The 27,945-nt window shown below is 39.8% G+C and overlaps 1 protein-coding gene and 1 long non-coding RNA gene across 11 annotated transcripts; one reads left to right on the top strand and one right to left on the bottom strand.

Annotated features, from left to right (window-relative positions):
- Positions 1-1,632: 1,632 nt before the first annotated feature.
- On the bottom strand, positions 1,633-24,600 carry HMGN3 (high mobility group nucleosomal binding domain 3). Of its 10 annotated transcripts, XR_015772279.1 has the most exons (7): positions 23,907-24,035; positions 9,812-9,862; positions 5,743-5,772; positions 5,059-5,106; positions 4,568-4,653; positions 2,674-2,746; positions 2,110-2,127 (listed from the first exon to the last, which is right to left on the bottom strand). XR_015772279.1 is itself a non-coding variant. In XM_005518155.2 (6 exons), exons 1-6 carry the CDS (start codon positions 24,497-24,499, stop codon positions 2,089-2,091), a joined length of 297 nt encoding a protein of 98 aa, XP_005518212.1. In that variant the 5' UTR covers positions 24,500-24,600; the 3' UTR covers positions 1,633-2,088. The 10 variants fall into 10 exon arrangements, 9 of the variants coding, with proteins under 9 accessions (XP_005518212.1, XP_087909741.1, XP_087909737.1 ...); XM_005518155.2 differs by lacking the exons at positions 4,568-4,653; positions 23,907-24,035 and adding an exon at positions 24,485-24,600 and having other exon boundaries at positions 1,633-2,127; positions 2,633-2,746; XM_088053615.1 differs by lacking the exon at positions 4,568-4,653 and having other exon boundaries at positions 1,633-2,127; positions 2,674-2,743; positions 23,907-24,024.
- Positions 24,601-24,844: 244 nt separating this feature from the next.
- On the top strand, positions 24,845-27,740 carry LOC148184687 (uncharacterized). Its single transcript, XR_015772248.1, has 3 exons — positions 24,845-24,879; positions 24,983-25,032; positions 25,908-27,740. It is a non-coding gene; the product is annotated as an uncharacterized LOC148184687 (long non-coding RNA).
- Positions 27,741-27,945: the final 205 nt, after the last annotated feature.

Below are 27,945 nucleotides of genomic sequence, written 5' to 3'. Positions count from 1 at the left end.
AAGTGGATCTTTTGTTAAATACTTCCAATGGAATTCTGGCACTGAGCTGAATCTCCTAATCCAGTTGAGACAACAGAAGAATTTTGTGCCAAAATTACTAGGTCAAGATATTGTGCAATTAGTTTAAGGACCCAACTGTTGCCCACCTTTTAGCCATTTATTAAAAGAGCTCTCCTTAAATAAGCCTGTCCAGAGAAGTGTTTTCTGATGTTCACACCTAAGTTAAAATCTAAGTTTAAAGGGTCATTTCAAGAGCTTCAAGTGTCTAGATAGGATTTAAGCAACTAATCTCTTGGTGATCCACACAAAATGATACAAGTATATATACACACACACAGAGGAACAAATTGAAAAAATGCTTACAAATAGCACTTTGATAATTCAGTGAAAGAGTTCAGACGGTTCAGCTTCCCACGACCATAGTTTCTAATAGACTTTCAACAGAGTCCATCAGAAAGCAAATCAGAAGTAGTGTGCAGAATTCCAAACATATATCACTGGGTAACATTAAGGACTTCCCTTCTCATTGTCTGCAGTTTCTGTTATAGCTCTCTGCCTTCCATCATCAAAAGCAGAGCATTGGTTTAAATTTTCTAACAAAACTAAGTTCATGTTGCAGAGAACAGCCTCCTCTTCTGTGGGTGTAGCAAGCCTATCAAAAAAAGTGTAAGTGACATTTATATCAATGCAGGTCTTAACTCCTATTCTAGCTAGCAGAGAGAGTTTTGGCAATCAAGCTTCAATTTTTGAGTGTAGATATGCTTGGCTTCTTTTTGGTTTTAATTAAAAAAGGCAACTAGAGACTTTTTCCCAAAGAAGGTCAGGCAACAGTCATTTATTTATTGACTTAAACAAGCAAAAGGTATCCTCAGACATAATGGCTACCACTTGAGCAATACAAATCAATGCTATTGAAGAACAGGGAACATCTTTTCCTTCACCCCTCCCATCCCAGAAGTAACAACAGAAACACCAGGACCCCTAGAGAAAAGAGAAGGAGAAAAATCATAAAAGGTACTTAGAATGAGCTGCAGAGTTGAAACGTCGACACTAAAAAATCATTAGCTAATCTACCACATCACCACAATCACCTCAAAAACCAACTTTCATTGTTCCATTTCCACCAGGTACCAAATATATAGCACTGTTTAACAGCGATTTCAATGTATTAACAACTGTCCGCAGCTGAAGCAGAACAGTAATTACTATTTATATTAAATTTGAGGCTACAGATAGAAAGAAAGGCTTCCATAGATTACAATGCACATTAATGAAAAGAGTGTGGAGAAACAAAGCTACTTCTAAATTACTGTGTATCTCTATCAATCAAGCAATTTGTTCTGTACTGATAGCTCACTGAAGACACAATATCCTGTCAGAGTATGGCAACTCTACTCACCCTGTGACAGTGTATCTGATGAATATATGAAGAATTTATCTGTAAATCCCTTAAATTGTAGGCCCTGAAAATCCCAGTTTGCTGCTCCTGTGTGGGTGGTTTTTAATCAGACATCAGCAAAAAAAAGCAAACACCGCATGCAAAACAACTGTTACTAAATCATTTAGTCTTCCTTGTAACAGTCAAAGATGTGAGTAAGGCATTCCTCAGATTCAGAGAAAACATTAGGAGTCTTTAGTTTTGCAGGCAAGGAGACCTTTTATTTTAATCCATTAAAAGAACCCAAAATTGTCAGCAGGTGGCCACATCTATCCATGTTTCATTAAAATCACATAAAACCTAAGTACAAAAGCACCACTGATTATTGCTCTAGAAAAACTGCATGAAAAATTCAAATACACACAGTAAAAACATCACCATATGCACAAGACATAATTCTTTAAAGCAAGTGTATGGAATGCTGATCCAATTTTACACATACCTTGCAATATTAAGTTGATATTTATATAACTTGGCAACAATGGGAATTTCTAAAAGCACTGTTATGAGAGGGGAAATGTTCATATACAGTTTAATATGTCAACTATCATAGTCCTAAAAAAATTAGCATTTACAAAATACTTGATAAAAATATCTTTTAAAAGTTGTCCAAGAGGTACATAAAATCAACTCAAAATTTTCATGGTATTTCATTCATTCTTGTCACCTACAGATTCAGTTTTCTGAGCCTGTGGAGAAGAAAGAAAGAAACTAAATTACTTAGTGAAATGCTATTAGGTACGTAAATTCCCAAGCTATCCTTACTCCTTAGATTTCTTACTTGCAACAGCTCCAAACATGTGTCCATAGTACATCTACGCAACAGGAACAGGCACAGTCACACACTTTTCTCAACTCATCGGTCCCAGCTTTTCAAAAGCAATACAAGCCTTACCTGTCGGCTTCCATGTTCACACTGAAAAGCACCACACTACCACCTGTTTCTATTCACTGCACACATGCTGAATGCTCTACCGCACCCTTAACTTTCACTGTTTCAATCTGCCCTTTTACTGACAGTGTGCTGGGTGGGGCACCTCTGGATGTTGAAACACTAACAGTTGAGCGAGATGCGAATCTGCAATAACATTATGGGCAATAAAAAGAAACATTATGAACATGCTAACAATGTCTGAAAGGCTGAATAATTAAGAAACACTGATTTAATCAGCAGGAGGTATGTGTGGAAAGTACCTCTTCAGCTTTATTTTCACCATTTTCAGATGGTGTAGTACCTTCCTTTGCAGCTTCTTGCTTTTCATCCTTCTTCCCTTTAGCACCTTTGCTGGCCTTTGTTCCAGGTTCCTTCTGACAGAAGATTAAAAACATGGCCATAGACGTTGTATGAGTATCCAGAAGCCTGCATCTTTATCAAAACAACTTTCATATGAACTAAACAGCAAGTCTTGGCAAGCTTCACGTACTGGACTGAAACAGAAAACCATCTAAAGGCTACCTGGAAACTGTAAACTCACGTAACTTACACAGAGACTCAACATTTCTAGAAAATGGTGGTGTTTGCTTCTTCAGTTTTTCTGCTAATTTTTTTCAGGGATACAAAACCACATCAGACTACTTTGGTAGAGCTGTCCAATGAGGTATATATAGGATATCTATGTGAACAAATCCAATTACAGTACATTGAAAGCTTATTCAGCCAAGCACAAACACCACACTTTTTCTGTAACTACAGCACTACATTTTCAATTAACATAAAATATTAAATTCGATTTTAAAAATTAAGCTTTTTTGCTGACTGTCCTTTTGTTACTTTGATAACATCTGTGATGGTCATTCTATATAAATGAACAAACCAGCCAACACACTAGGGAAGCAAACTGATAAAAGTCCATCTGCAGCAACACAGAGCAGAGAACAGTTCCTTCTGATAAATTCTAACAGCCACAGTTTTATTTTGAGATTTGCTCTTAATTCCTATGTTGAAGTCTACTATTTTTTAATCCTTCTCTGTGTACTTATTTATGTTTGTGATCTAGAGGTTAGCAAAGACATAAGTTAGGTATTTAAAGTGCAATGAGAAGAAAAATTGTAATGGTATTGCATTTACTATTTTACATTAGTATTTCAAGTAGTTCTGATAAACACTGGGTATCTTTCACACAATCATTTGCTCCAAATTCTCTATGCAAAATGGCAATGATAGCTGCAAAGAAGCAATATGAAGGTCTCCCTTCCTTCATTCACTACATCCCCATACAGGAGTGGGACAGTGAGGAGAGAGCAGCAGTAATTCCAAGTTCCAGGGAAGCCTGAATTACTCCTTCCACCCCTCAGCTTCAATGTTACATAGGAGCTTAATTTGGAAGCTTACAGGTGGTATGAGCATAATTATAACTCTTCACCTACAAAAGAACAAACTAAGGAGTTGACTTAGTAAATTCATAACATGCAAGCTTTTAACAATAAAAATTAACTCCAATCTGTATCTGTATCTGTAATCTTTCATTGTTTACTAGCAAGTTCAGAGTACACACTTGCTGTTTTCTGTTGAGGAGAGCAAGAATAATATATTCCTTACAAATGTGATCCAGTTAGGGTTTGGAATAAAAAGATTACTGTATTAAAATGTTACTTACTTACAGTAATATGATGAAGGATTTGAATCACCCAAAATAAGCTTCAAATGTCTTTCATGCAACTTAGACCAGGTCTGTGACACCGAGCTCATCCCACAGGTAGGTTAAGCTACAGAAGCTACCGCATTCCCTTCTTTATTAACACTCTTTTTAAGAGAGGAGCAGGATGGACTCAGCAAGACTATTAGTAATTTTATATGATAAATCACACAGTGTTTAAAGTCAGAGTTTTACTTTCGCATGTGGACTTGGTATCCTGGCACTTGCTCAACTGAGATGATGATAAAAGGACTTGAAAAATGGAAGTGTGAGGAGTGCTAGACTCAGTGTCCAGCATGGGAGCTTTTTTCCCAATAAAGCAATTGCTCTTATTCAACATTTCCCTTAGGCACAAATAAATCTACAGTTTCTGAAGTACATGATTTATATGCAAAAATCCTGAAAAGGTATTTCAAACACTAATAAGATTTTAATTTGACTGTAACTGGCCCAGAAAACCCAAACCATTCTATTTAAATATATTTAATTTCACCTTTAATTATAATTGTGCATTCTCAGCAACAGCCGGGCTTCAAGAACAGATAAGAGTTTCTCAGTACAAAATGAAGTACTGCACCTCTAGACAAGGAAACAGAATGATACAGTGTAATCTCAAATGCTTTTGTAGAAATTGCTAGGTCTCAGAGTTTACTCAACCAAGCCTGTACTTTTCAGGAAAGGTGTAGTAAAGGTAAAAATTCTTCTTAAACTAGCAATTCACTACAAACTAACATGGTCTGCATATCAAACAGGCAAGACATTTTCTTAGGGCCAGTAATGAGGCCAGGAAGGGGTGGAACAGAAAGAAAAGAATGATCTAATTTGTGTTTTTTTTCCAGGGAGGGGGGCAGGGAGCTGCAGAGGGCAGGGAAGACCATGCCTCAAAAAAAAATGCTGTGAACCGAAAACTTTGCAACATAAAGAAGGAGTATGCTTGCTTACTATTGGCTAAAATGATGGTAACTAAAAAGAAGGAGTATTTACCTTTGTTGTTTTCCTTGGTTTGGGTTCAGGTTTTGGTGGAGCAGGTTTCTATAAAACATTTTTAGTTGCACAACATGTTAGACACAGCACCAGAAGCCAGCCTCCTCCACACCCTGCTTCCCCCTGCCCCACACCTTCCCTTACTTCCTGCTCAATAGTATGCATCTAGAAGGAGTCTGAAAAACCTTACTGCACAAATGCACCTCACCTCTGTACACAGCTGTTTGCATTAGTTCACTCATCTAGAAGTGAATGTAATTTGAGGGGCATTCTATGAGTAAAACACAGAGATACTACTATTTGTAACTATTAAGAAAAACCCCATCAGCTATATTCTAACAGAGAAGAGGAACTAAAACCAAGTACTAACAGTGGCATCAAATGAAGTTTTTGAAACATAGCTCCTTCTTTCCAGAGAAGTAGCTGCCTTTCCACAATTAACATCAGCCTGCAAAATGAAACAAAGTCAATACTGTACCTAACACACAGTTTTGCACTGAAGTGGGGAAATATATCTTTTGCAACCTGAAAACCTGAAACCAAAGATAACTTCATTGCTAGAGTTCTTAAATACCCCTCGGCAAGAATAAAAATTGAATCAAGCAAAATGTGAAAAACTTGTTTGGTCTGAGAAACCATATGTGCTTAGAAAAGAATATACCAGGAGGCACTATACATACTTACAGCTGACAGTCTTGCTGATCGTCTTGTGGGCTACAGGGAGAAAAAAAAAATAAAAATAAAAGAACATTTTTATAGGCTTACAGAAAAAAGTATCCAAAACAACATAGTATCAGTATTTTCATAGAACAGCATAAAATATGCATCTACCAAAATATGTGTCTACTGCCAAACACAATTCACATCTTCCTCACCTTGGACACTCAAAATTTTAAAGGGACAATGTGATGTGAAAATTAGAAAAAAAGTTGTTCAGGAATTATACCATCTAAAGTGATGCCTTCGTGGGACTACCTAAAAACAGAGGCCAGACAAAACTAAGGGAACAAAAAGCAGTTATAATTATTGAAGGGATATTTTGGGCAGACAAAGCCCCCCCAGCGGCTACAGCTAAAATGGACCACAGGTCAGAGGTTTTCATACTTTTATAAGCCTGGCCCATTTGCATATTGAGGTTTAACCTTGCAATTACAGCTTCAGGTGATGAAGTAATTTACCCCAATTTGGTCCTTCCCACTCCCAACTCACTTTTGTTTACATTTCTTGGAGCCTGAGACAGTGAGGTGTCCTTGATTTCCAGGCCTAGAGAGGAATTGTTTTGTCTGACCAAAATGGGAAAGCAGTAGCTTTCCCATATTATTAGATATGGAGTTTAGAGTTATACTCCATATAAAGAATTGTAAGATTACAAATACATGAAAAATATAAAAGCTAAAATCCTAAGGCATCAAAATTTCCACACAGTTACATACCTCACACACACACACACCCCCTTTTTACAAATACTTTGAGTCCCTTCCTGCTCTATGAAAGGTTCACAAATCCAGTAAGCTTGACTACCTGTACAAAGGACTGAACCTTTTTCAAACACACTTAGAACGATGTTTTAGAATCTAGCAGATGTTACGTGTAGTAGTGGGCACAAATACCAACTGATTAACAGCTGAATTAAGTTAACATCCTTCTCTAGAGGATATCAGTGCGCTAAAACTTCAAAATATGAAACTAAGTCCTTCCACTTCCTCAGTTCTCCATACACTTGCTCTGAGAGTCCAGGTGCACAAAGACAGCTGCAGGATGAGAGACAGAAATTATTTCTTCTATTTAAACACAAATCTCAAAAGGAAAGACTCGAACCAGATATTCTGCTTCTCTCCAGCTTTCTTTATCACTTCAACACACTTTCCCTATTAAATTTTATTTCATCCTGCTCTTTGTCATAAATTTATTACTGAAGTCTTAAAAATACTTGTTAGCTTGTTAGTTCATTCACAATATTTTTGTGTTAATTAAAACAGAATATACAGCATGTTAATAAACTGAGCTAAAATCTGGTCTATGTCATAACACTAGAATTACACCTGTGGCCAAAACAAAAGGAGAACTAAACTGCAACAAATATCCAACAGAACTCAGCTTAAAAAGAGAATCAAAAACTCTTCTAATTACATATTAATTTAAGTTGAGCTGAAAAAAATATGGCTCTGCACATCCTGCAACAGGAAAAAGCTCTTGTTAATATCTGAAGAATGCTGTAATTTGTGTTCATTGGAGCCATTCAAGAATTCTTAGTGGAAAGCAGTAGCAAATAGTTCAAATCTGCATCATGCAAAATAGAAATCAAAAAAAAATACCTAAAGATATTTTCAGCTATGAAATATTTATGCATCACTAACAGAAAAAAAGTAAACCTCTCTTTTCTTGGCAATTTATCGTATCAACAGCTTAAGAAGCAGCCTAGCATTATTTTACAACACGATAAACTACACATTTCAGTTGGTCAGGTAATCACAGAACCTCTAACTCAAGGTATTATTTTCTACAAATCTGCTTTCTTAACCAATTATTTCTATCCCTTTAACATTTAGGAACTGAAATATTTTGCTAGCATCTACTTTTTAAAGGATAATATGTTGATTTAGATAAGTTATAATTCTCTCCCCTACCTCCTGTTCCATAATTTGTTTGCCATAAGAAAGTCAGCATAAACCATAAGTTCTTCAAAAATGCTTGACAGCTAAGTAATTTTAATTCTCATTTGGAGTTTGTATTTTTGCATTATCTGATTATAAGGAGGGAACTAGAGCCAAGTCAGCAAAGGTTACATTTTCATGTGCTTTGGGAACCTTTGTCCCCTCCAAATAGCTGTATTAACCCAGAAATTAGCAGTTCACCCAAGAGTCTGCTTGACACTGGCCCAGCAGCAAACATCTATGGAAAGAGTCTATGAAAAGGAGCAGACAGAACAATTCTGTGCATTCTCCTATTGCACCAGCTTCTGGAAATCTGAAGTTGCCAGCTTTTCAACCTGGATGTCACAATGTCACATACATATAATGTGTTTAAACAGTCCTCAAGGGTTATTTTCTAGACAAATCTTTAATAACATAGTACTCATTTACACTTTCAGTTTCCATAACATCCTATGTCAATGAGTTCCATAATGGGATTATGCACCATGTGGAAAATAAAAAGCAAAACCTTTCCCCTCTGCTCTCTCTCCTTTTAACTTCTTGCCTCTTACTTTCATTAGATTCCTCTAGTTTACAGCTCTCATGAAGAGTAATTCCCTAACTGCCTTTCTTCATGTTACTAATTATTTTATCGCAACTTCATTATATAAAAGATGAAGAACCCTAGAAAACCTGTGTTTGTTTTTTTTAGTTTGGGTTGCTTACCTTTTTTTTAAAACTGCTCTACATCCTCTATTTGTCCCACTGTATTTGGTATCCTTTTAATTCTATCATGGTCTCTATCAGGAGAGCTTCATTTAGTACTCCCATATCTGAGAGCACAACAAATTAATCTTGCGATACACTTGTGTTGCTTACTCTGTCCTCTAGCATTTTTTTCTATGTTCTAGTTACTTTCTGTTTAGAACTACTGACATTTCCTAGTAACTATTCACTGTGATTTTACAGTCTCTCCCCTGATTAACAGCTTGGTGACCACCACTGGGTCTTCCTCTCCCCCTGTGCATTAATCTGCATTTCTCCATATTGAATTTCTTTTGATATTTTATCACTTGGTTATTTATCAGTTATATAACAGCCTTCTCAGCCTCTCTCGCTTCTGACTACCCCAACCATTTTTGTAAACTTCAGCAAACTTTGTAATTTCTTTAGTACTTTTTGTCTTAGAGATCATTAACAAATATATTCAGCAGTAAAAGCCCAAAAAAAATTCCAGTACTCCACTGATAATCTCCTCCTTTAAGAAAACTAACTTCCATTCCTACATTCTCTTCTCATAACTTTATATGTTAGAAATTCTTAGAAAGATCTTCAATGCTTGGGGAACCTTATGAAAAACTGCTCTTTACATGCAAGTAAACTATAGCACATGCCAATAGTTTACTTGCTATTTTCTTGATGAAATATGCTCCAAGACTCACAAAGATTCCATTCTTCTCAAGGTCCTGATTCAAATTTAAATTTGTCTGCCACAAAAGAAGGCAATCTAAAACAAATTCTCATAATTCTCTACCTGTTTTTTAAATTCACATTAAGGGCTGTGAAAAACAAAATAGCAAACTTTATTGTAGATACCAAGATATCACCAGCTGTCTTCTTGCCTTCTGTAACAAAATGTACTGTGGCCTTTAAACAAATCCAGTCAAAGAAAACACACAAATGTGTCAGCTGCTCCTGTTTAGAGTCTGGTATCTTAATTCAAGACACCCTCCCATCAGTCACTTAAGCTAAGAATAGTTTTGAAGTAGACTGGCTGAGGTGTGTGCATTAACCCTCTTCTGCCAACCCACTAGAGACAGAGCAACAGTTCCAGGCAGTAACATACTACATTATTACCACAAGATCCATCACAGTTTGTCTATGAAAGCCCTAAAACTTTCTCAAATTTATTTGGTGTACTAGGAAGTCATATAAATCCTCAGTACACCAAGATGAAATCAAGACAGATAGGGTACAAATGTGGTTTACCATCTTGACTCCCACTGAAAACAGCTCATCAGAAATGCCAGAGAAATGCATAATCTTCTGATATACATGACTGCAAATCTCCAACTAAATAATTACATGCCAAAACAAATTAAATATATATATATACTTGCCTCTTGTTTAGTTACTTTTGCTGCATCCTTGCCTTCAGCACCCTCTGGAGACTGAAAGAAAATATTAAATCAGTGTTTTTATTACAGACTTAAATGCATGCAGACAACAGCAAAACAAAGATTATGGTGAAGACTGACTGCTCTTTCCTTTGCAACAACTTAAAGCAGCCTGACAAATCTGCATTAGTATGTACAAGCAGCACTGTACTCAAACCAGTCTCTGTACCAAAACCAACCAAGAACCCAAGGACTGAGCACCAGGTACATACATATATCACACATCACCCCTCAGAGTCCCTCTAGCCGATTAACTAAAGCATCCACAGGCTCCAGTGGAAGCTCCATCTAATCAGCTGCTGGTAGCACAACAGTAGGAACCGGAAATCTGAGGTCTGCTCTATGACAGCTTTTGAAATCTCCAAGAAATTTAACACATTCTTTTTCCCAAACACAAACTTAACCTGTTATGAGATGAACCAAAAAAACACAGCATCACTGAAATTATGATTTGTTTACCTCCTTTACTCCTTTTTTCTCAGCCTAGCTCCGCTGGAAGTCTTAGAAGTATCCTTACATCATATCTCACCTCCTCCATCGGAAGAGCACAATCAGTAAAACACTGAGACATTGCCAGGAAAGCTTGGGACAAATATGTATCTTCTTAAGAACAAAGTATCAACTCAAACATTGTAAAACTAATCTTGCAGAGGTACTAGAAAAAGGTTGGTTAAATTAGAGAAGGCGGGGCAGGTGAAATCAAGCTTCTCTTTTGTTTACAACCCAAGATGTGTTCCTTCATCTTTTGCAAACATTTGTGTTTCCCAGGTAGGAGCAAGCAATTCCTGGATAAAGAACGAGCAGCAGCAGTTAGAGGAGAACTACAAGAATGGCATATTTCAAAAAGACATTTTACAGGCAGCAGAGAAAGCAATTTGGTTGTTGTTTTGTTTTACAATCAGTAAGGAAGCAGGCTAGTTATCTTTTCCCTTTTCTTTCCACTTCAATCTTAACTCAAACTTCCTCACAGATTTTGACACAAAATGTCTCTGAGTTAGAGAGCTGTGGTTTGGAGCAGAGAAAATGACCGACTAGTTTGCAGCACTTGACCAGTGCCTTCTCCTGGCATTGGGCTCAAACATACTCACAGAAAGACATCCCCCCACCAGGGAATAAAACGCGGCTTTGTTACTGTGCACTCTCCCGACAGAAAGGAGGCATGCCACAAGAGCAGCTGCTTTAAAAAAAAAAAAAAAAAGCCGAGGACTGATCATGTAAGTAGCTTGAAAACAGCAGGAAGTTAAGCAGCATCGCACAGCGCAGAGCAACTCAGAATAGCAACAGGCAGGCATCCAAAATGGAGCCTGACTGTTCCCTGTGCAACTGCAGCCTCACCAGTCACCTGCAGGATCGTTTCAGGCCTGCATTTCTAAAAGTCTTTCAGTTTGGTTTCCAAGGAGTTATTACAGCTTGATGTTGTGATGCTGGAAGCATCAGAAGTCAGAAAGAAAACAAAAACAAGTTATCCCGTTATTCTTGTCAGTAACAAAGTCCTGTGTCCTACAACTCTCCTCTTCGACTCACAATACAAGATATGCTCTGGGTATAGCTTTTCTGATGTCCATGAGTTCATAAGATCTGTTTCTCCCATATGAATTTCCTCAATTCTAACAAACTTGTGCTGCACCCTTTCCCCAAGAGGGAACTCAAATAGATCCTTCCTGTCCTGTGCAGGACCTATTTATATGGAAGTTCTCTGAGATTTTATAATCTTTTCCTCACAGTGGTCAAGAGACTTAAGATTTACTGGGTCAGCGACAGAAAGATAGCATGATCCATTTCCTTTGGAAGCCAAGCTAAAAATCTCATCTTAAGCTAAACTAAGTTGACTGACACTCCACAACCAGCCTGTTTTACCCTGCTTCACTTCCAGAAATCATAGAGCTCTGAGAGAGGGCTAAATTGTCCCAAGATGGCACTGCCACATGCTAGTAGACTTGCAGGAATTTCACAAGAGCTAACTCTCCACCTGCAGTACTTCACAGTTAACACACATTTACCCCATTCTCTTTAGCACTTAGGAAAGAGAAGTCTCCCACATTTCTGACAGGGCAGTCTGATTTTAGATGCCAATACCACTTCTACACAACAGATTAAAAAAACTGTTCATGAGGCTAACCACAGGGAGGAAAAAATCATATTAAAAGATTCTTAGTGCAACCACAACCTCTGTATACTAACTACTGTGATATATTACACAACATACTTCAATTAAGTTAGATAATTAATTAGCCCAGCATTCCCTCTCAAGTTAGAAAATCCAACAGCAATTCTGAAGGCCAAATAACTTTTCTCCATGGAGGGACATGGAGAATAATAATAATTTCAGAGGTGTGAATAAGCAGCAAGGGGTTCTGACATGCTCTTATTTCCATTTCAGACCCGCTCCCTCCTCTCTTCAAGTCCAGGCGTTTGGTGGCTGGGCTCATCCTCCCAGCCTTGGCTCCCCAGTACACTGGCACAGCTGTGTGGGAGGCCATGCCATGAGCAAGGTAATTGATCCAGCTGAAAAACAGCCTCCTGCTTAAACAAATGCATAAATATTATAATATATAGACAAATTATAAATATATAGTCTTTCCTGCTCCAGCAGAACCATTTTACTGCACAGCTGCACAAACAATTGAGTCAGTACAACAGACAAGAATGCAGTGGCACCGGGCAGCTGCAGGCAGCCTGCGACTCCATCTACTCTGTCCATCTATTGCACCTGATAGACACACCAAAGAAATATATATGTCAGATATGGCTACAATGTATTTGTTAAAAGAGGAACAGAAACTTATTTTCCCCTCTATGAGTCCTGATGAGTCCCAGCTGATGTGGTTCTTCATACCAGTTTTTGCAATACTTTCTCCTCTCCCTGGGGAAAAGAGAGATTTATTCACAAATGGATTTGTGCCAAGCATAGTTCCCAAAGAACTTGACATGCCACGAGCAGAGACTGTCTGCATTACTATCTGGAGTCACAGGACTTTTATGCAGATACCACAAAAATCTTAAAGCCTTTGCCCTTAACTCTTCCACAGGAGCCCTTCCCCCATTTTTTTTGTCCTAGTGACAAACTACTGAAGAACCTCTGGTTTCAAAGCAACAAAATGTACTAAGCAACCCCTCCCCTTGGCACATTTTTCCCCATGACCTAATGCGATGGCTCACCATATTTCACATGACACCCCAGCCACATTAAAATGCACCCTGAAGACTGTGCTGTACATCGTAAAGCAGTCAGGAGCAGGGATACCCACACTGCAAAATCAAAGACCAATACAAGCACTGAATCACTCGACAAGGGCAGTACTCCAGCCTCAGTAATTCTTCAGCTGTACTCCATCATATATGCCTGTATTATATTTATAAAGTAGTCCCTATAAGCCTGCTGTCCGTGATACTGTATGGATGCCTACAAGAGACAAAACATAAAAATAAAGCAAATAAAGACATAGATAACGATGATTTTTTATTTTGTTTTGTCTCATAGTGGCACACACCAGGAAGATGACCAGCTACCTTTAAATATGCTTTTGACATTTGAACTACTAGCAAGATTTAGGTTCAGATGACCACACATTTTGTCACACCTCAATTAGCACAAAATATTGGCAATAAGATTGCAACTTTAAGCTGTAGCTTAAGTCAAAAACTGTCATAGCTGCATAACTTTCAAACTATAAGATTGTCTATCAGCAATCGGCTTTTTTTTTTTTCCACTGGCTTTTACCCCAGCTATTTTTAAGAGCAACCTAGAAAATTACTTTGAGTGGATTGGAAAAAACAAAGAAATATTAATAGATGGTAGAGAATGTTGAAAAACTCCTGAAGGAATATTAACATTGAGCTTATTTGTATACATAGCCCTTTCACCAGCTGTGAAGTGTACATAAGAACCAGTGTTTCCACACCCCAAAGCAATACTGTAGTATCTGCAATGCCAACACCGTTACAGAACTGTTAGGTTGAAAACAGAAAACTAGACAACTGTTTTAAGTAAAAATTTAATAGAAAATACAGGCCAATTTCCTGTTTTTACTGTTCTTAAGGCAAGGGTATTTGCTCTGTAGTGCAGAGATGCAATACAAAAGAAACATAAAGCTTCATTTTTTAAAATCAAAACCCTGAAATATAAGCAGTATATAATGGGAGTACAATAACCCAAATCAGTGAAGCCAATGATGTCTTTTGAGAGATCCAAAGATACACTTTTGAACTTGCCATGTCCAGCTCCTGGATAAATATTTTGTTTGCACTATCATGAATGCCTTTATTATAAAGAAGTCTATTAAAAAGCCTAAAAAATGAGAATACAAGTATGTGAGAAGTAACAGTCGGTAGAAGGTAGGTATAAAATTAAATAGATGGTTCATTCTCTGAAGGATTTTATTACAAGCTGAAACTCAACACCTTGGCTCTGATGGGAGAGAATGTAATCCTTTCATACCCACATGAAAACAAAACAAACAAAAAAAAGCAGATGCAAATTTCATTCTAACTACCACATTAAGAAGTTAGAAATTAGAAAGGCAGAAAGCCTTAACTGTCCTAGCACATGAGCATTCTGAATAGCGTTTCCTCCCTTCTTTGCAAGCTATTTGGTTCAGCCACATCTTGATACACTGCCTGCAAGGGGATTTGCCTGTAGTTTTCCTGGCTCACTCCTGCAGCTGCAATTTCCATGATGCAACACTTTTGGTCATTCCTCCTACAATTCTTTTCACCAACCAAAATAAGGTAAAAACTTGCAAAAAAAAAAAAAAAAAGCACATTGCAAGAGGAGCAGACATATCAAGTACAAAGTCTTTCAGGCTTTATTGCACTCTTTCCCTAAAATTTTCTACCCCTCATTTCTTTTTGACTAGAACTATGCATTATACTACATTTAATGCTATGAATGGTTTCCCCATACATGCTATATCTTCTAATTATTTATCTTAAGAGCAGCTCTGAATTTTGAGCTACTTCATAAATGTAATTAAAATGCTATTTATTTCTTGGTTAGATTAATGAAGACTACATGTTGACTAATTTAACACCAACCAACTCCTGCAATACCCTTCTAACTATTGTTTCCTCATTTAGCTCCTCCAGCATCTTATCATTAACCTTTGTTTACAACTAGTTCTTTGATCTGTTTTCAATGGATAGAACAGTGCTCACTGCCAAGCCAGTGTGAATTAGCTTTGCAAGTAAAATTAATTCCCTCTAATAAATGCTTTAAGAAACCAGGTATTCTTCCTACTACACAGCTTCATTTCTTTTTTTCTACCAAGAGCCATATCCTGGATGAGGAAAATCTACGCATTCTGCTAATCAAAAAAAAAAATAAATTCTGCCAGAACCACAAGGGAAATACAGCATAAAACTGTTTAGTGGCAGGCTGGATTTTTTAAATACTTATCCAAAATTGTATCTGTCTTGCTCTCAAAAAATGAGGTTGGGTTTTCTTGTAAATACATGTAAATAAGTCCTTCACCAAAAAACCCTCAAAACAAACAAAACCAACTACACAAAACCACATGCTGCTTAAGTATTTCTTCTTTAAGTACATAATTTTTAATATTTTTGTTAATAATTATTACAATATTATAACATTTTATTCTTAGAATTTCAATCCCTCCATCTTATATCTGTTAAGAGCAGAATACCTAATTTTCTAATTCCTTGGGGGAGAATGTCAAGATCATAAAGCTCTGGAAAGATGAATGGTACTTAAAAGTTTAAAGACAAGCATTATTATACCTTGTATTAATATGCTAATTACATATTAATTGGGAAAAATCAGGGAAAACACTTCCTGATCAAGGTTTCCACTCTTGCTTAAAGATTCAAGCCAGAGTGACTTGTTGATATGTGATGCATTTTCAAAAAATAGACAAGAAAATAAGAACACCAAAAGCCATAAATAAAATCAGTAGGTGCAGAAAATGCATTTTATTAATATACTTAATTCTTAAGACAGGTGACTTCTGTGAGCTTTATGCTCTTCCAGACAAGACAGCAAATCAACTTAGAACTGGGGTATTTCCTGATAACTAAAACCAGACAGAATAAATGCTTTTCCAGAAGAGGAAATTCCTTCATTGTAGATGGAGGTTTTGCTATTCCCACTGAAAAAAGGGTCAAAGACTGACAAATATAATTGAAAATGCATTTATATTTGATAGGATATTTTAAAAAAATCTCATAACTGGTTTGGCTTTTATTTTTCCTTTCAAGTTTCCCTTCCCTGTAGTCAGTTTTTGAACATGACATCTACCTATGGCAAAGTGAAAAAGTAAGAGCAGTTTTTAGAGGCTCAGACTTAAAAAAAAAATATATAGAATTGTAATTTAAAATTAGACAGACAGTTCCCTTTTCAGACAGTGAAGTAATCAGTTCCATTTTGAAAAATACAGATCAGCCACGGGAGCAGAGAGCACCGAGCATTTGAAATTGTTCAGCTTCCCCTGAACACCAGATGCAAGAATTCAGCTAGGTAGTGAGTAAATTCTTTGTCCCTGTACTTGCTTAACCATTTTACTGCCACCATAAAATAAAAAGGCAGATTCAAAAAATATAACTGATAAAATCCCGTCCCTAATATTACTTCTCTAACTTTCAAAGCTGATGACAGCTCTGCAATGAGATGAATCTGCTGAACTCATCCAAGTCTACATATAGAGGCAATTTTTAAAACCTTCAAGATTATGTTCCAAAATTTTTATTTAAATAGAACTGATCAGATTTGCAAAGTAAAACTAGCACATAGTACTTCTGGAAAAAAAAAAAAAATCTAAAAATAGAAATCACATTTAGATAACTACTTTCAATAACAACTGATTCCCTAAAATAACCACCTCTGACAAACAAAAATACTGTGAAGGACTGAAAAGAGGAGTTTAATGCCTCTTCTGCCAGAGGACATTACAGATTACAGTGACAAAACCCACAATAACCCAGAAAAAAGACCTTTTTAGTTGTTGTTTCAACTAACTGCTAGTACAGAACATCAAACCTCTGAGGTGATGATAGCAGGTACCAAAACCACAACTGGTACAAAGCCTTAGATACACCCATCTCTCCCAGTAGTAATTATAGCTGTGGTTCAAAGGAATATTGCTCTACAACAGCCAGAATGAAGAGCTTCACAGGCAACCAAAGTGCACCTTCTAGATAAGAAAAAATTAAAATATCTCCAAGTGGGCACAGGTGGGATAAGGAAATGATGCAGCAGAGGTAAAGGATGATTTCTTTCTACAACTAGACCAATGACACAACTCTGCTTGAGAGGAGGAAAACACTGCAGAGGTAAAAATGTCCTTAGATCTTCATTTTCAATAACGGGAGCTACTACTGACTCAGGTAGCACTAGGTCAATGGAGAAAGCTATGTGGGATGAGCAAACATACCAACAGTCCCAACAAAGCTGGCAGTGATGGGAACGTCCACAATTCTTTTCTGCAGATAGATTCCAACGTTCTTAGGGAACACAGCATTTTTTATTTGCAGCTTTCACCGTTACCAAGAACACCAACTCTTTACTATGGGAAGACAGGAGCTGTAGCTCCAAAAACTGGTAACTTCCAAAGACACCAAGGGGGTAGAAACCCACAAAACAAAAGCCAAGCCTGATGCCTCCTCCCTCTGGTGCTGCAAGGATACAATTTGAGTACTGAGTTGTTCTGATTATTCTGATGAATTAAAGAATACTCCTCTAGAAACCCTGAGTTAGGGACAATCAAATCAAAGATGAATGCCTGGCTGCTGCTAAGAATCTTCCCACCTAATCATTCCTGCCAAGTCCAGCTTAACTCTTTGCGTCAAGGTATGGGAAACTAGATCAGCACTCAGGTCTACCCAAAAACTACCTCAAACAAATATGATATCCCACAGGTTAAATCAGAATAAGAACAGGGATGGGCATCTGGAATTTCTGCTTCCAGCCTGTATATGCCAGCATGAAGTATCTGTTGAACTGCTGTCCAAACTGTGAAGTCACACAACGCCAATTTTGCTGACAATAAAATTAGTATAAGAGCACCTTACTTCTGTCTTGCATGCAGCCAGCTGCTCATTCCCAGCCTACTCCTTTTTAATAGGTTACCACACATTCATTGTGCCACTGTGCAGCATCTCTAAGCTTGATCAGTAAAATGACCCAGAATTAAAAAAAAAAATTCCAAATCATGTTCAAACCTGTTCAGCAGACAAACTCTAAGAGTCATGGCCTGAAGGGTAATTCGAGAATATTGAAGCTGCCTTTTGGCTACTGGACCATGGGATAAATCACAGTGCTAGCTAAGTGCAGGTAAGGAACAGGAAATACATGGTGGCCATGATGATCATACCAAGTGCTAGCTTCCAAGAAAAATCTCTGGATCTGGTTTACTTACACTCTAGGCAAAATATAGTATTACAGAATATCCTGAGTTGGAAGAGACCCACAAAGATCATGGAAGTCCAACTGCTGGCCCTGCACAGGACAGCCCAAGAGTCATGCCCTGTAACTGAGAGCATTGTCCAAACGCTTCTTGAACTCTGTCAGGCTCAGTGCTGTGACCACTTCCCTGGGAAGTCTGTTCCAGTGCCCAGCCACCCTCTGGAAGAAGAATCTTTTTCTAATATCCAACCTAACCCCCCCACCGACACAACTTCAGGCCGTTCCCTCAGGTCCTGTCACTGTCACCACTGAGCTCAGTGTCTGCCCCTCCTCTTCCCCTCACAAGGGAGTAATTCATTTCATACAACTTCTCTAAAGGATTGATACACCTTGGAACACATCATTCCTATACACAGCTACTGTTTGGGTATAAAAAGCAGAGAAAGTGAAGTTTTCCAAGTAGCACAGATGAAAAGCAACCTTAAACTAAATAACACATAGGTATATTCTACTCATATACATAACTACATTCCATTTACACACAGAGCTTTTTTATTTTTTAAACTTAACAATACGGATTGTATGTACAAAAGAACATTGCCTATATCTGAGTGTTGAACTACCATATATAGAAAGAGTACATGCACCTAGTCAATTTTGAAGTCAGAGTTGATGACTTACAGAGATACTACTATGCTTTAATGTGCCAAAGAAGCATGAAGAATAATTTTTAATTGACAATTCAGTGAAAACCTTGGAACTTTTAGGTTGCCTATGCATTAAGTCCAATTGTATTTTAGTGTACTCTAAGAAGAAAATTCATATACATTGCCATCAAATGCTAATAAACGAGTCAGATCTTTACAGACTGGTATAAAATTAACAGAAATGTTTTAGATCATTAAATCCTTGGTCAATGATATTTTAATCTCTTAAACACAATAACAACAATAATAATAATAGTAGCTAAAATGACATAATTATCTCTAAGTTAAAGAGTCTCTAATAATAAACATAAACAAATATTTGCTGCATGTATCTAATAGCCCTGTAAACTTCATTTACTGTAATGTGGCACAGCAACATTACTCAAGCATGTTTGTTCTTCACTGCTACTGAACACTGCTACCTTGCTTTATATGCAAGTATTTCATGTGCAGATAAAAGTTTTTGATCTTTTCTGCTTAATTTTTCTATGAAAGATGTAGATCCTTTGAGCCAGTCTGGTCAACTGACTTTGCTGGCCTTCTAGAAGCAGGCCAACTAGGCAGTTTTCAATTGCTTTGAAACATCTCAAGGTTTAAAATTCTGCAATAGTTACAAAACCAGTACAATTTCTAAAATTGTTAGCCGCAAAACATCCTTCTCCCTTCTACTAGAAGGCTCCTGCAATCTTTTAAGATGCTCTGGCACATCTGTTCTGTTTATCTTGCTTGAATTTAAAGTGCATCTCTGCACAGCAATAATTTTACCTGTCCCTGCAAGGCATGCTGAAGGTAGAAGTCCACGAGGACTCTGCTGAGACATTAGACAGAAATTTGTCAAAGTCTGTCAGTGACAGATGCAAAGAAGGGCATCCGCTGCTGCTGCTTAGCCTGTTTTCCAGTAGTTACTGAATGCTCTAGGAGTGACCTACCAGAAAATGTGGAAAGAAAAACTACCTTTTTCAGAGCTGTGACTTTTGCTTTTAATTCTCATGGACTGGGAGAAAGAAGAAAGCAGTCAGCATGAAGGCAGAGTGAGTCCAAGTAAAAATCTGGAAAAAGAAGTGGACAGGAGTGGGGAGAGGGCAGCAGCCAAGACATCTGGATCTGGTAGTGGCTCCCTTTTCCTTTCTATTCTATAATCACCTACAGACTGTGAAATGAAATACAGAACCTCCCTCATTTCTATGTTTCACTGCTAACAGAGAATCCCTTGTGCTCTAGGATAAACTAAAGAGTGGCTTTGCAACAGAGAAAGAGCTTCCAATCCCAGTGTTGAAATAATTTATTGGGAAGACGCAGGTCCCCACGTCATCACTGGAGCTTCTTTCAAGACCAATAGCTTCAAAGTGGAGAGAACCTTTGGAAAAAACCCACTATGTTAAATATATCACATTGATGCAGACTGAATCACAGCTGAAGTATCAAGACATGGAAAGGGATGTGAAATGGAACTGAAGAGAATTTGAGTGTACTTCATACTGCTGCACCATGAGCACAAACTCACCTGCTACTACGCTTTGCATAAACCTGGACTTCATTCCACAGACCAAAGAGCAACAGCATGATTATTCAGAGACACAGCAAAAAAGAGCTGTCACCTGCAGGACCTCAGCTCCATTAGTTGGCTGATCACAAACAAGTTGCTCCAGCAAAATTTTAGAGAACTGGTTACTATTGCAAGTTTCTCAGTTTCCATGTACACAGCACAAAGCAAGAAGACAAATTTGGCAAAGTAACAACAAATGCACCACTCAAAAGTGCAGGAGGTGCTTATTAGTGGGAAAAAAACATCAGGACAGACTTCTTAACCTAAGAATTCAAGATAAAGGGACCATTCCAAACAACTAAGCAATTTACTTCTGTGCCTCATTTCCCTGTTGGTGGATGAATATGGTAGATATTCTATTTGAATATTCATGACACTTCAGAAATAAAATCTTAGACAGAAGAATTTCACAAAGAGAACTAGGTTTAGGTCCAGACAAAAAAAAGCATAAGGAGAATTTAGAATCTCTAGGTTAGTACCTGCAAGAACATGCATTTAACCCCAAAGATTAGAAAATACAGTGATTAGATACCTGGCTGGTGAAACAATCAGTAAGCATCTCACAAAAAATCGTATGATCACGTAACTAAATGCACTATGATAGGACAACAAGGTGGTCCCTTCCAACATCTGCTAAAGAAGCAGCATTACAAGCAAAATACTCAGCGGGTTTGTTTTTTAGCAGTGAATATAACCAAGTACCTTTGACTTTAAAGAAAGTGAATTTGCATAGTGGAAAGGGAACCTGTCCCAGATGGTCTCTAGTATATCTTCAAAGCATCAACTGTACTGCAGAAACCACATTCCTGACTAAAAGGAGCCAGCAAATAACCAACTGAAATGGCTAATTAAACCACAATATTTTTTTTATTTGCTCTGAAACAATAACAATATTCAAAGCTGGCAATGTATATAAATTATATATATATAAAAAAAGATTACTTAAATTGCACTTAGTCCTCACATCTGATTCAACTCTGTTTTCAAAACAACAAGTGAGAGGCAGGTGGTATTGCATAGATTCAGATTAAAGAACAAGTTGGGTCGTTTTGGAGTGCAATCCCAACTAAATGACAGGTTCCCCATCCAATACGGACAAGTCGCCACATAACCTATTAACGTCCCTCAGACACGATGCACATTCACAAGGCAAGTGTCATTCATCTTCACGTATGCTTCTGCACTTGTATGTGACCACACCACGATTCTCCTTGTCATCTGGTACAGAATGGTTCTTCATGCTTTCATGGATAACAGTGAGATATGTTTCAAGGTCAAGGAGTTGGTCAATATGACCCAAGAGCTAATTCCACAAAGACAAATGAAAAGCAAAACACCCCAACCCACTTCAAGGCATTCTTTCCATCAATACCACAACAAGCATTCTGGTTTATCCCACACTGGCATGCCATTCTTCTTGAGAAAAGGCCATGTTCACACAACAGCATGTTACTACAACAGATGAAGGGTACAGAAATGTGACATGAGCAGTCCAGAGTTCAACTCCTTTTTGCTTTAGCACAGTATTTAACACAGAGTAAGTTCTTCATTTTCTCTGTGACCCTTAAGCACTGAGTAATGATATCCCGATATCCTATGCAACAGCCCTCTAGAGAAGGGGAGGCAGCTTACAGTGTTTTGTTCGTAATATTCATAATGAACAAAGAGCCAGGGACTTAGAAAGTGACTTGAGTTTACACAGAGATGAGAAACATCAGAGATGAAAAGAAAAGCAAACAGACAGCTTAGATAACTACAGATACACAAAAATTGACACAGGTGGATTTAAGCCCTTTCTGCAATATTATTTACCTACCCTTGTAACAGTGAAAATTTCTCATTTTGACTTTTGATGTTTACTTCCTTACAAAATTTTCCCTGTTAGAAGGCTTTTTACAAGTTAGAAATTTTAAGAGAATTGACTATTAATTGCATGTGATGGTTTATCAACATGTCAAAACCGTCCGGTGTAATTATTTAGTTACTGCTGCATTACCAACTTCTCACTCTGCGGATGTTATTCTGGAACAAAACTGACTATTGTAAAATACTACAATTCTACTTTTCTTAAAAAGCAAAGCCATTAATCATACACTTTTCCTGGAACCAGTGCTTCCCAAAACCCACACTTCGTATGTAATCTTTAAATGCAAATCTTTACCCATACAATGCTAACCAAAATAAAATTCACTACGCTGTTAAAATTCATCTCCATTGCTCTCATCCCATATGCAATGCTTTTAGTACCTGTTTAAAAATAATCTTCTATAAATGAGACATGTTCTTATGGACTTACTACTCAAAGGTAGTTTCCCTTAATAACCATTTCACAACAGACCACAAAACCTACAGGAGCAGGTCTTTAACTCTACCTGCACTTAAGGACAGCCTGAAACATCTGTAGTGTGAGAATGCAGAAGAGCAAAGTAAACAGGGTAGGAAGTTCACAAGGTTTCAAAAGCTGGGGGGTCCTGTGTACACAAGATAAATTTCAAGTTTCTCCTGGCAACAAGCAAGAGCACTAAAAGCACAGAAGCACATGAGGGTGCAATGACAGAAAAGCAAGAGGAAAAAAGGCCCATCATTCACCTACTTCAAGCCCAGTTATTCCAATCAGCTGCACAGTTGTATGCATTTTCAGAAGCGAAATCAGGCCCTCACCTATGAATTAAATAATTCGGTAACATACTTGACAATTTGACATTTTGATACCTCCCATAAGGAACAAGCAAAGGATAAGTAAACACCAAGTTACCGGGAAGGCATCATCAACCTGTAACTTTATTAAAACAGATTTCAGCCCCAGCCCAGAAATGGTGTATTAGGAGGTCACAGGTGACATTTGGGAAAAACACAAATTGCCTTGCCTTGGCTGACCTAGTTAAAATTAAAGGACTGCAGCTATCATTTTTTGTCATTGCACGTACTAATGTCGAGTCTGTCGTTACACTCTGTCAGCCTGGAAGAGAACCCTAGGAAGGCAGGCAAGTTCTCGACGAGGATCTCCAGCAGCAGGGCCTCCCTCGGCCGCCCACCCTCGGGGCCCTGCATGGGCGGGAGGGGGCCGGCTGCCACCCTCCGGGCTCAGCCCGCCTTCTGCCAGCGCCGAGCGCTCCCGGCGGCCGCGCAGCCACGGCTCCGCTTCCAGCGGGCACGGGAGGCGCAGAAAAACCCCCACACCGCCGAGCCCGGCCGCTCAGGGGCCGCCCAAGTTTCGTTCTGTGGGGGAAGGCGGTCTCACGGCCGGCTCCCTCCCGAGGAGGAGCTGCCCGCCCCGAGGTGCCCGGAGAGCGGGGATCGGACGGCGGCGGGGCCCCTCAGCCCCGCACGGCTCCCCCGGCGCGGCGGCGGCCGCGGGCGCTCCCTCGGGAGGCGCCGCCCCCCGCCCCCGGGGGCCCTGCCCGGATGGGCACCGGAGTTGGTACATACGGGTCTGCCGCGGGAGGCGAGGAGAAGGGTGTAGTTTGTTTTAAACATGGCTTGCCTCTCTCGTCCTCCCTTTTACCTCGGAGCCATCGCTCCGGCGCGGCGGGAAGCGGCGGCGGGATCCGGCGGCCCCGGGTGGGGGCTGCCCCCTCCCCGCCGCGGCGCCGGAGTTTGCGAGCAGGAAACTCCTCCCGCGGGGGCCAGGGGCGAAGCCGCAGCTGCTGCAGCGCTTCTCCCCGGCGGCGGAGGAGGAGGAGGAGGAAGGTGGGGGCTGGAGTTGTGATAGCGACTTCACCCCCCGGGGAGGGGGCGACACCGCCCCGCGCAGCACCGGGAAAGTAAACAGGCGGCGGGGAGCGGCGGGGCGGGGTGGAGGGGGCTTGCAACAGGCAGCAAAATGCCCGGGCTCGGAAGCCATCCGCGAACCCCAGCGCGAACGGAGCGGCGGCGGGAGAGCGGCAGGAGAGCAGCGGGCCCCCCCGGCCCCTGATGCGCGCTTCACCCGGCGGCCGCCGCTCGGCCCCCCCCCCCCCGACCCCACCCGGGGAGGCAGGACCCGCCGTACACCCGGGGCGCCTCACCTTTCTCTTCGGCATAATGTCCCTGCTCCGGGCCGCCAAAGTAAAGCGACAGAAAGAAGCTCCGGCAGAAGCGCGGGGTCCGCCCGGTGGGGGCGGGGGCGGGGGCGGCGGCGGCGGCGGCGCCGGGGGGGGGGCGGGGGCCCGCAGCTGTGCCCGCCCCCGGTGCCCCCCGCCCCGCCCCCCCGCCCCCGGCGCCCCGGCAGCCCCCGCCGCCAGCGCCCGCCTCGCCGACGGGGCGGGCGGAGCGGGGCGGCCGCCGTTCCCCATTGGCTCCCCCGGCGGGGCCGCGCCCCCCGCCCCGGCGGCGGCGGGTAATCCCGGGCCCGGGGTTCTCCATCAGCCGTCGGGAAGGCGAACCAGGCGAAGGTCTGGGCGCGTCGGGCAAGTTGCGTGCGGTGAGCGGCGAACAGCATCCGCTCGCAAACCTCTGCAGTGGTCCTTGTACAGGTGCATTATTTCAGCCTATTTAAATTTACCTTCGTTTTCTCCTCTCGCCAGGTTCCGGTTTCCCCTTCTCGACTGAAATCGGCGCCAGTTTTTCTCCATCGGTACTGTTCTGCCTTTTTCCACCCGGGGTTTGTTTTGCTGTGTAAATTCATTCATCGTCCAGATACAAGCATGCTGTTGTATCAGGTCTCCTCGTTACATTGCCCTGATAAATCATTAGCAAGAAAAACCAGTGCCGCTGAGAGAAACACTCCATTACAAGGTGGAGTAATCAATTTTTCGTTTGAAGTTCAAATGTCACCTATCTTTTTTTTTTTTCTTCTAGTTTTAATGAGAAAAATAAAATTGATTGACTTGTTAACAGCTTGAAACTAAGCGATCCCTCTCAAGTACCTGCAGAAGAAGCAGAACAAAAACCAAAGGGGTTGGCCACCTGCCTTTTAGCCAAGAGCCCTGGTTAGAATGTGCATGGAGCATCATATGGCAGCCATAGGCCCTATTTTCCCTCTTTACCTGGGGACATTTGAACTCATACCTCTTCCTCTCCCACATCATTATTTTGACAACAAACTACAGTATCTCTGGAGCAGGAGAGGTAGATTCTACTGTTGGTACAGTTTCAAAAGCTTTGTTGTGCTTAAACAACTTGTACTAATTAAATAATTTGTACGAATAACCAGGGCAGGAACTCAGCTGGGTTTTCTCCCAGTTACATGTGTAAACCACCAAATTAGGGAGGCACACCCACTTGTTTATATGCTATATTCATGTATTTAAACAGTTTGTAAAAAGTGTTATAGTTCCACATGGAAACATTGGAAATATGGCCTTTAACAGCAGATGCCTGTGTAAATCAGAAATTCAGGTCCACCTTACAGAGTATGCTGCCTGGGTACTGAGTAACACAGGGAAGAAACAGGTCAGAATTACTCTGTAACTTAACTTTTCCCTGTTTCTTTTCCCCACTGTTCTCCAGCACTTTTCCCAGGTGTCTTTAATCATTGATGGATGATGGGAGCAACCCACTACAGCTTCACTGTGTACCATCCATTCAGAAGAAGAAAACAGAGCTAGCTCTCCACTAATACAGACAAAATGTCATCCAAAACAAAATAATGCACATGTGCAGTGATTTATTCCTATGCCATCCAAAAAGTTTAGATTAGTCCCATGTCTCATTCCAAACCAAAGTAACTTGGGGGGAGGGGGATTAGATTTTTTTATTAGTTCTATTTCTCCCTTCCTCTTTTGGTTATATTCCTTTTCCATTTTGTCTCCCTGTTTTCAGACTTGCAGGATAATTCAGGTTGAAAAGACTCTCAGGAGGTCATCAAATAAAGCCCTTTGCTCTGTTAGAGCAGGCAGCTGAAGACTTTGTCAAGTCCAGAATGTCTCTGCAAACACAGATTCCTTCATCTTCCCAGGCACCCTTTGCTGGTTCTTCCCTGCATATGCATAAGCTCAGTTCTAAAACTGTCCCCACCCTATTTCCACAGTCACTCCAGTTTCTTTAAATTTGCAGCTAGGAGACAGCAACAACAATTCCATGAGAGCAGTAGGAGCCTGGTAACAGCAAGAGAGGAAGTCCAATAGACTTGAAGAGGAAATTTTTCCTGGATTTATGGGAAGAGGAGAAGCAATCCCATTGACACTTCATTTCTAGTTATCTGCAACTAATGAGCAGTATGAAGGAAAAGCAAAATTTTGACAGTGAGACAGCAAGAGAAAGAACTGGTATAGCCAATAACTTATTTGCAGATGCCCTTTTTCCTCAATTGAACCAAATTTGGGTTCAATGGAAACATTTCACTTCCGGGTGAAATCATTCAGGGAAGTTGCTGATGGGTAGAAAGTTGGTCCCTTTCTTCACCCCCTCAGTATTTTCTGTGTCAATACAATTTTTTCTGTTTGCTTTCTGTCACTTGCAAGTCCTATCAGATCTCTGGACAGTGGCAGGTTGTAGGAGAAATTCCTGGAAACCTGAGAATAGCAGCAAGTTGTTTTTCTACTATCCATATACTCATCCCTCTGTGTCTGTGTGACACTTTCTCTGTAACACAATTTATGTTCAGGCTAGCTGGCCTGCTGCTACAGCTTTCAGTTAAAAAGCACAGGAGTTATCTGGTAGCTTTATCTTTCTGCAGCTGTTGTCTTTTTCCATCATACCTGACCCGCTGGTGTTGAAAGATGCCTCTTGTCTGAAAAGCTCTGATACTAACAAGAGAAACACTGACCTGTAGGATTTCAGAGGAAAAAGGCAAAAATGCTCCTTTCCAATATGTGGTGAAAACTTTTGTAGCACAGATGTAGGCTGTGTTTTGACCATATTTTTGGTTGTCATAAAAATTAGTTTATAGCTTAACTTCACAACTGTTTCTATTTTTACATAATTAGGGAACACAACTATAACACACTACCACTTTCCTATAACAACATTTAGGAAGGACACAGATCAACATAATATAGCCATTCATCACATTTTGTGTCCAAGGTATGCTGGTTGCTCTACAGAGCCACCCTGAAATATAGCCTTGGAACTGTCAAAAGAGACACTGTTGTCATCAGTTCTTTGTAAATGAGTATGTGGCTGTAGGTATATAATTCCAAATGGTGATAAGGGGTTACAGATATATAAACTAAGCAGTCTCAACATACTTCTTGTTCTACTCTTTCAAGCATAGGCACTCTGAAGTCTGGTACCTGTTTTATTATCATTATCAATGTCATGCTGTGTAGAAATTTCTGTTACTTCAGAATTGTTATTTGTAAGCAAAAATAATTTGTTACCTGAGAGTTACCTTTGAAAAGAGACCTGTCATGCAGTTCAATTGGTAGGAAGAAACTCACATAAACCATCTAAAATAAATTTTAGAACAGCTTTATGTTTTATCTTCAAATAAGAAAAATGATCAAGCACTCCACATTACTATCATGATATTTTTCAATCTATCAAGCTTTTGGAAGGTGTCATAGTATTCAGAAAGGCTACTTCTACCACTGTTTCAGGGACATCT

Source organism: Pseudopodoces humilis, chromosome 3 (assembly GCF_049639895.1).
Source record: "Pseudopodoces humilis isolate 2021_Gansu_Grassland_sample_001 chromosome 3, ASM4963989v1, whole genome shotgun sequence".
Taxonomy (NCBI): Eukaryota; Metazoa; Chordata; class Aves; order Passeriformes; family Paridae; genus Pseudopodoces; species Pseudopodoces humilis.
Note: the sequence above shows the minus strand (reverse complement) of the source record. Positions and strands in the feature narration are given on the sequence as shown.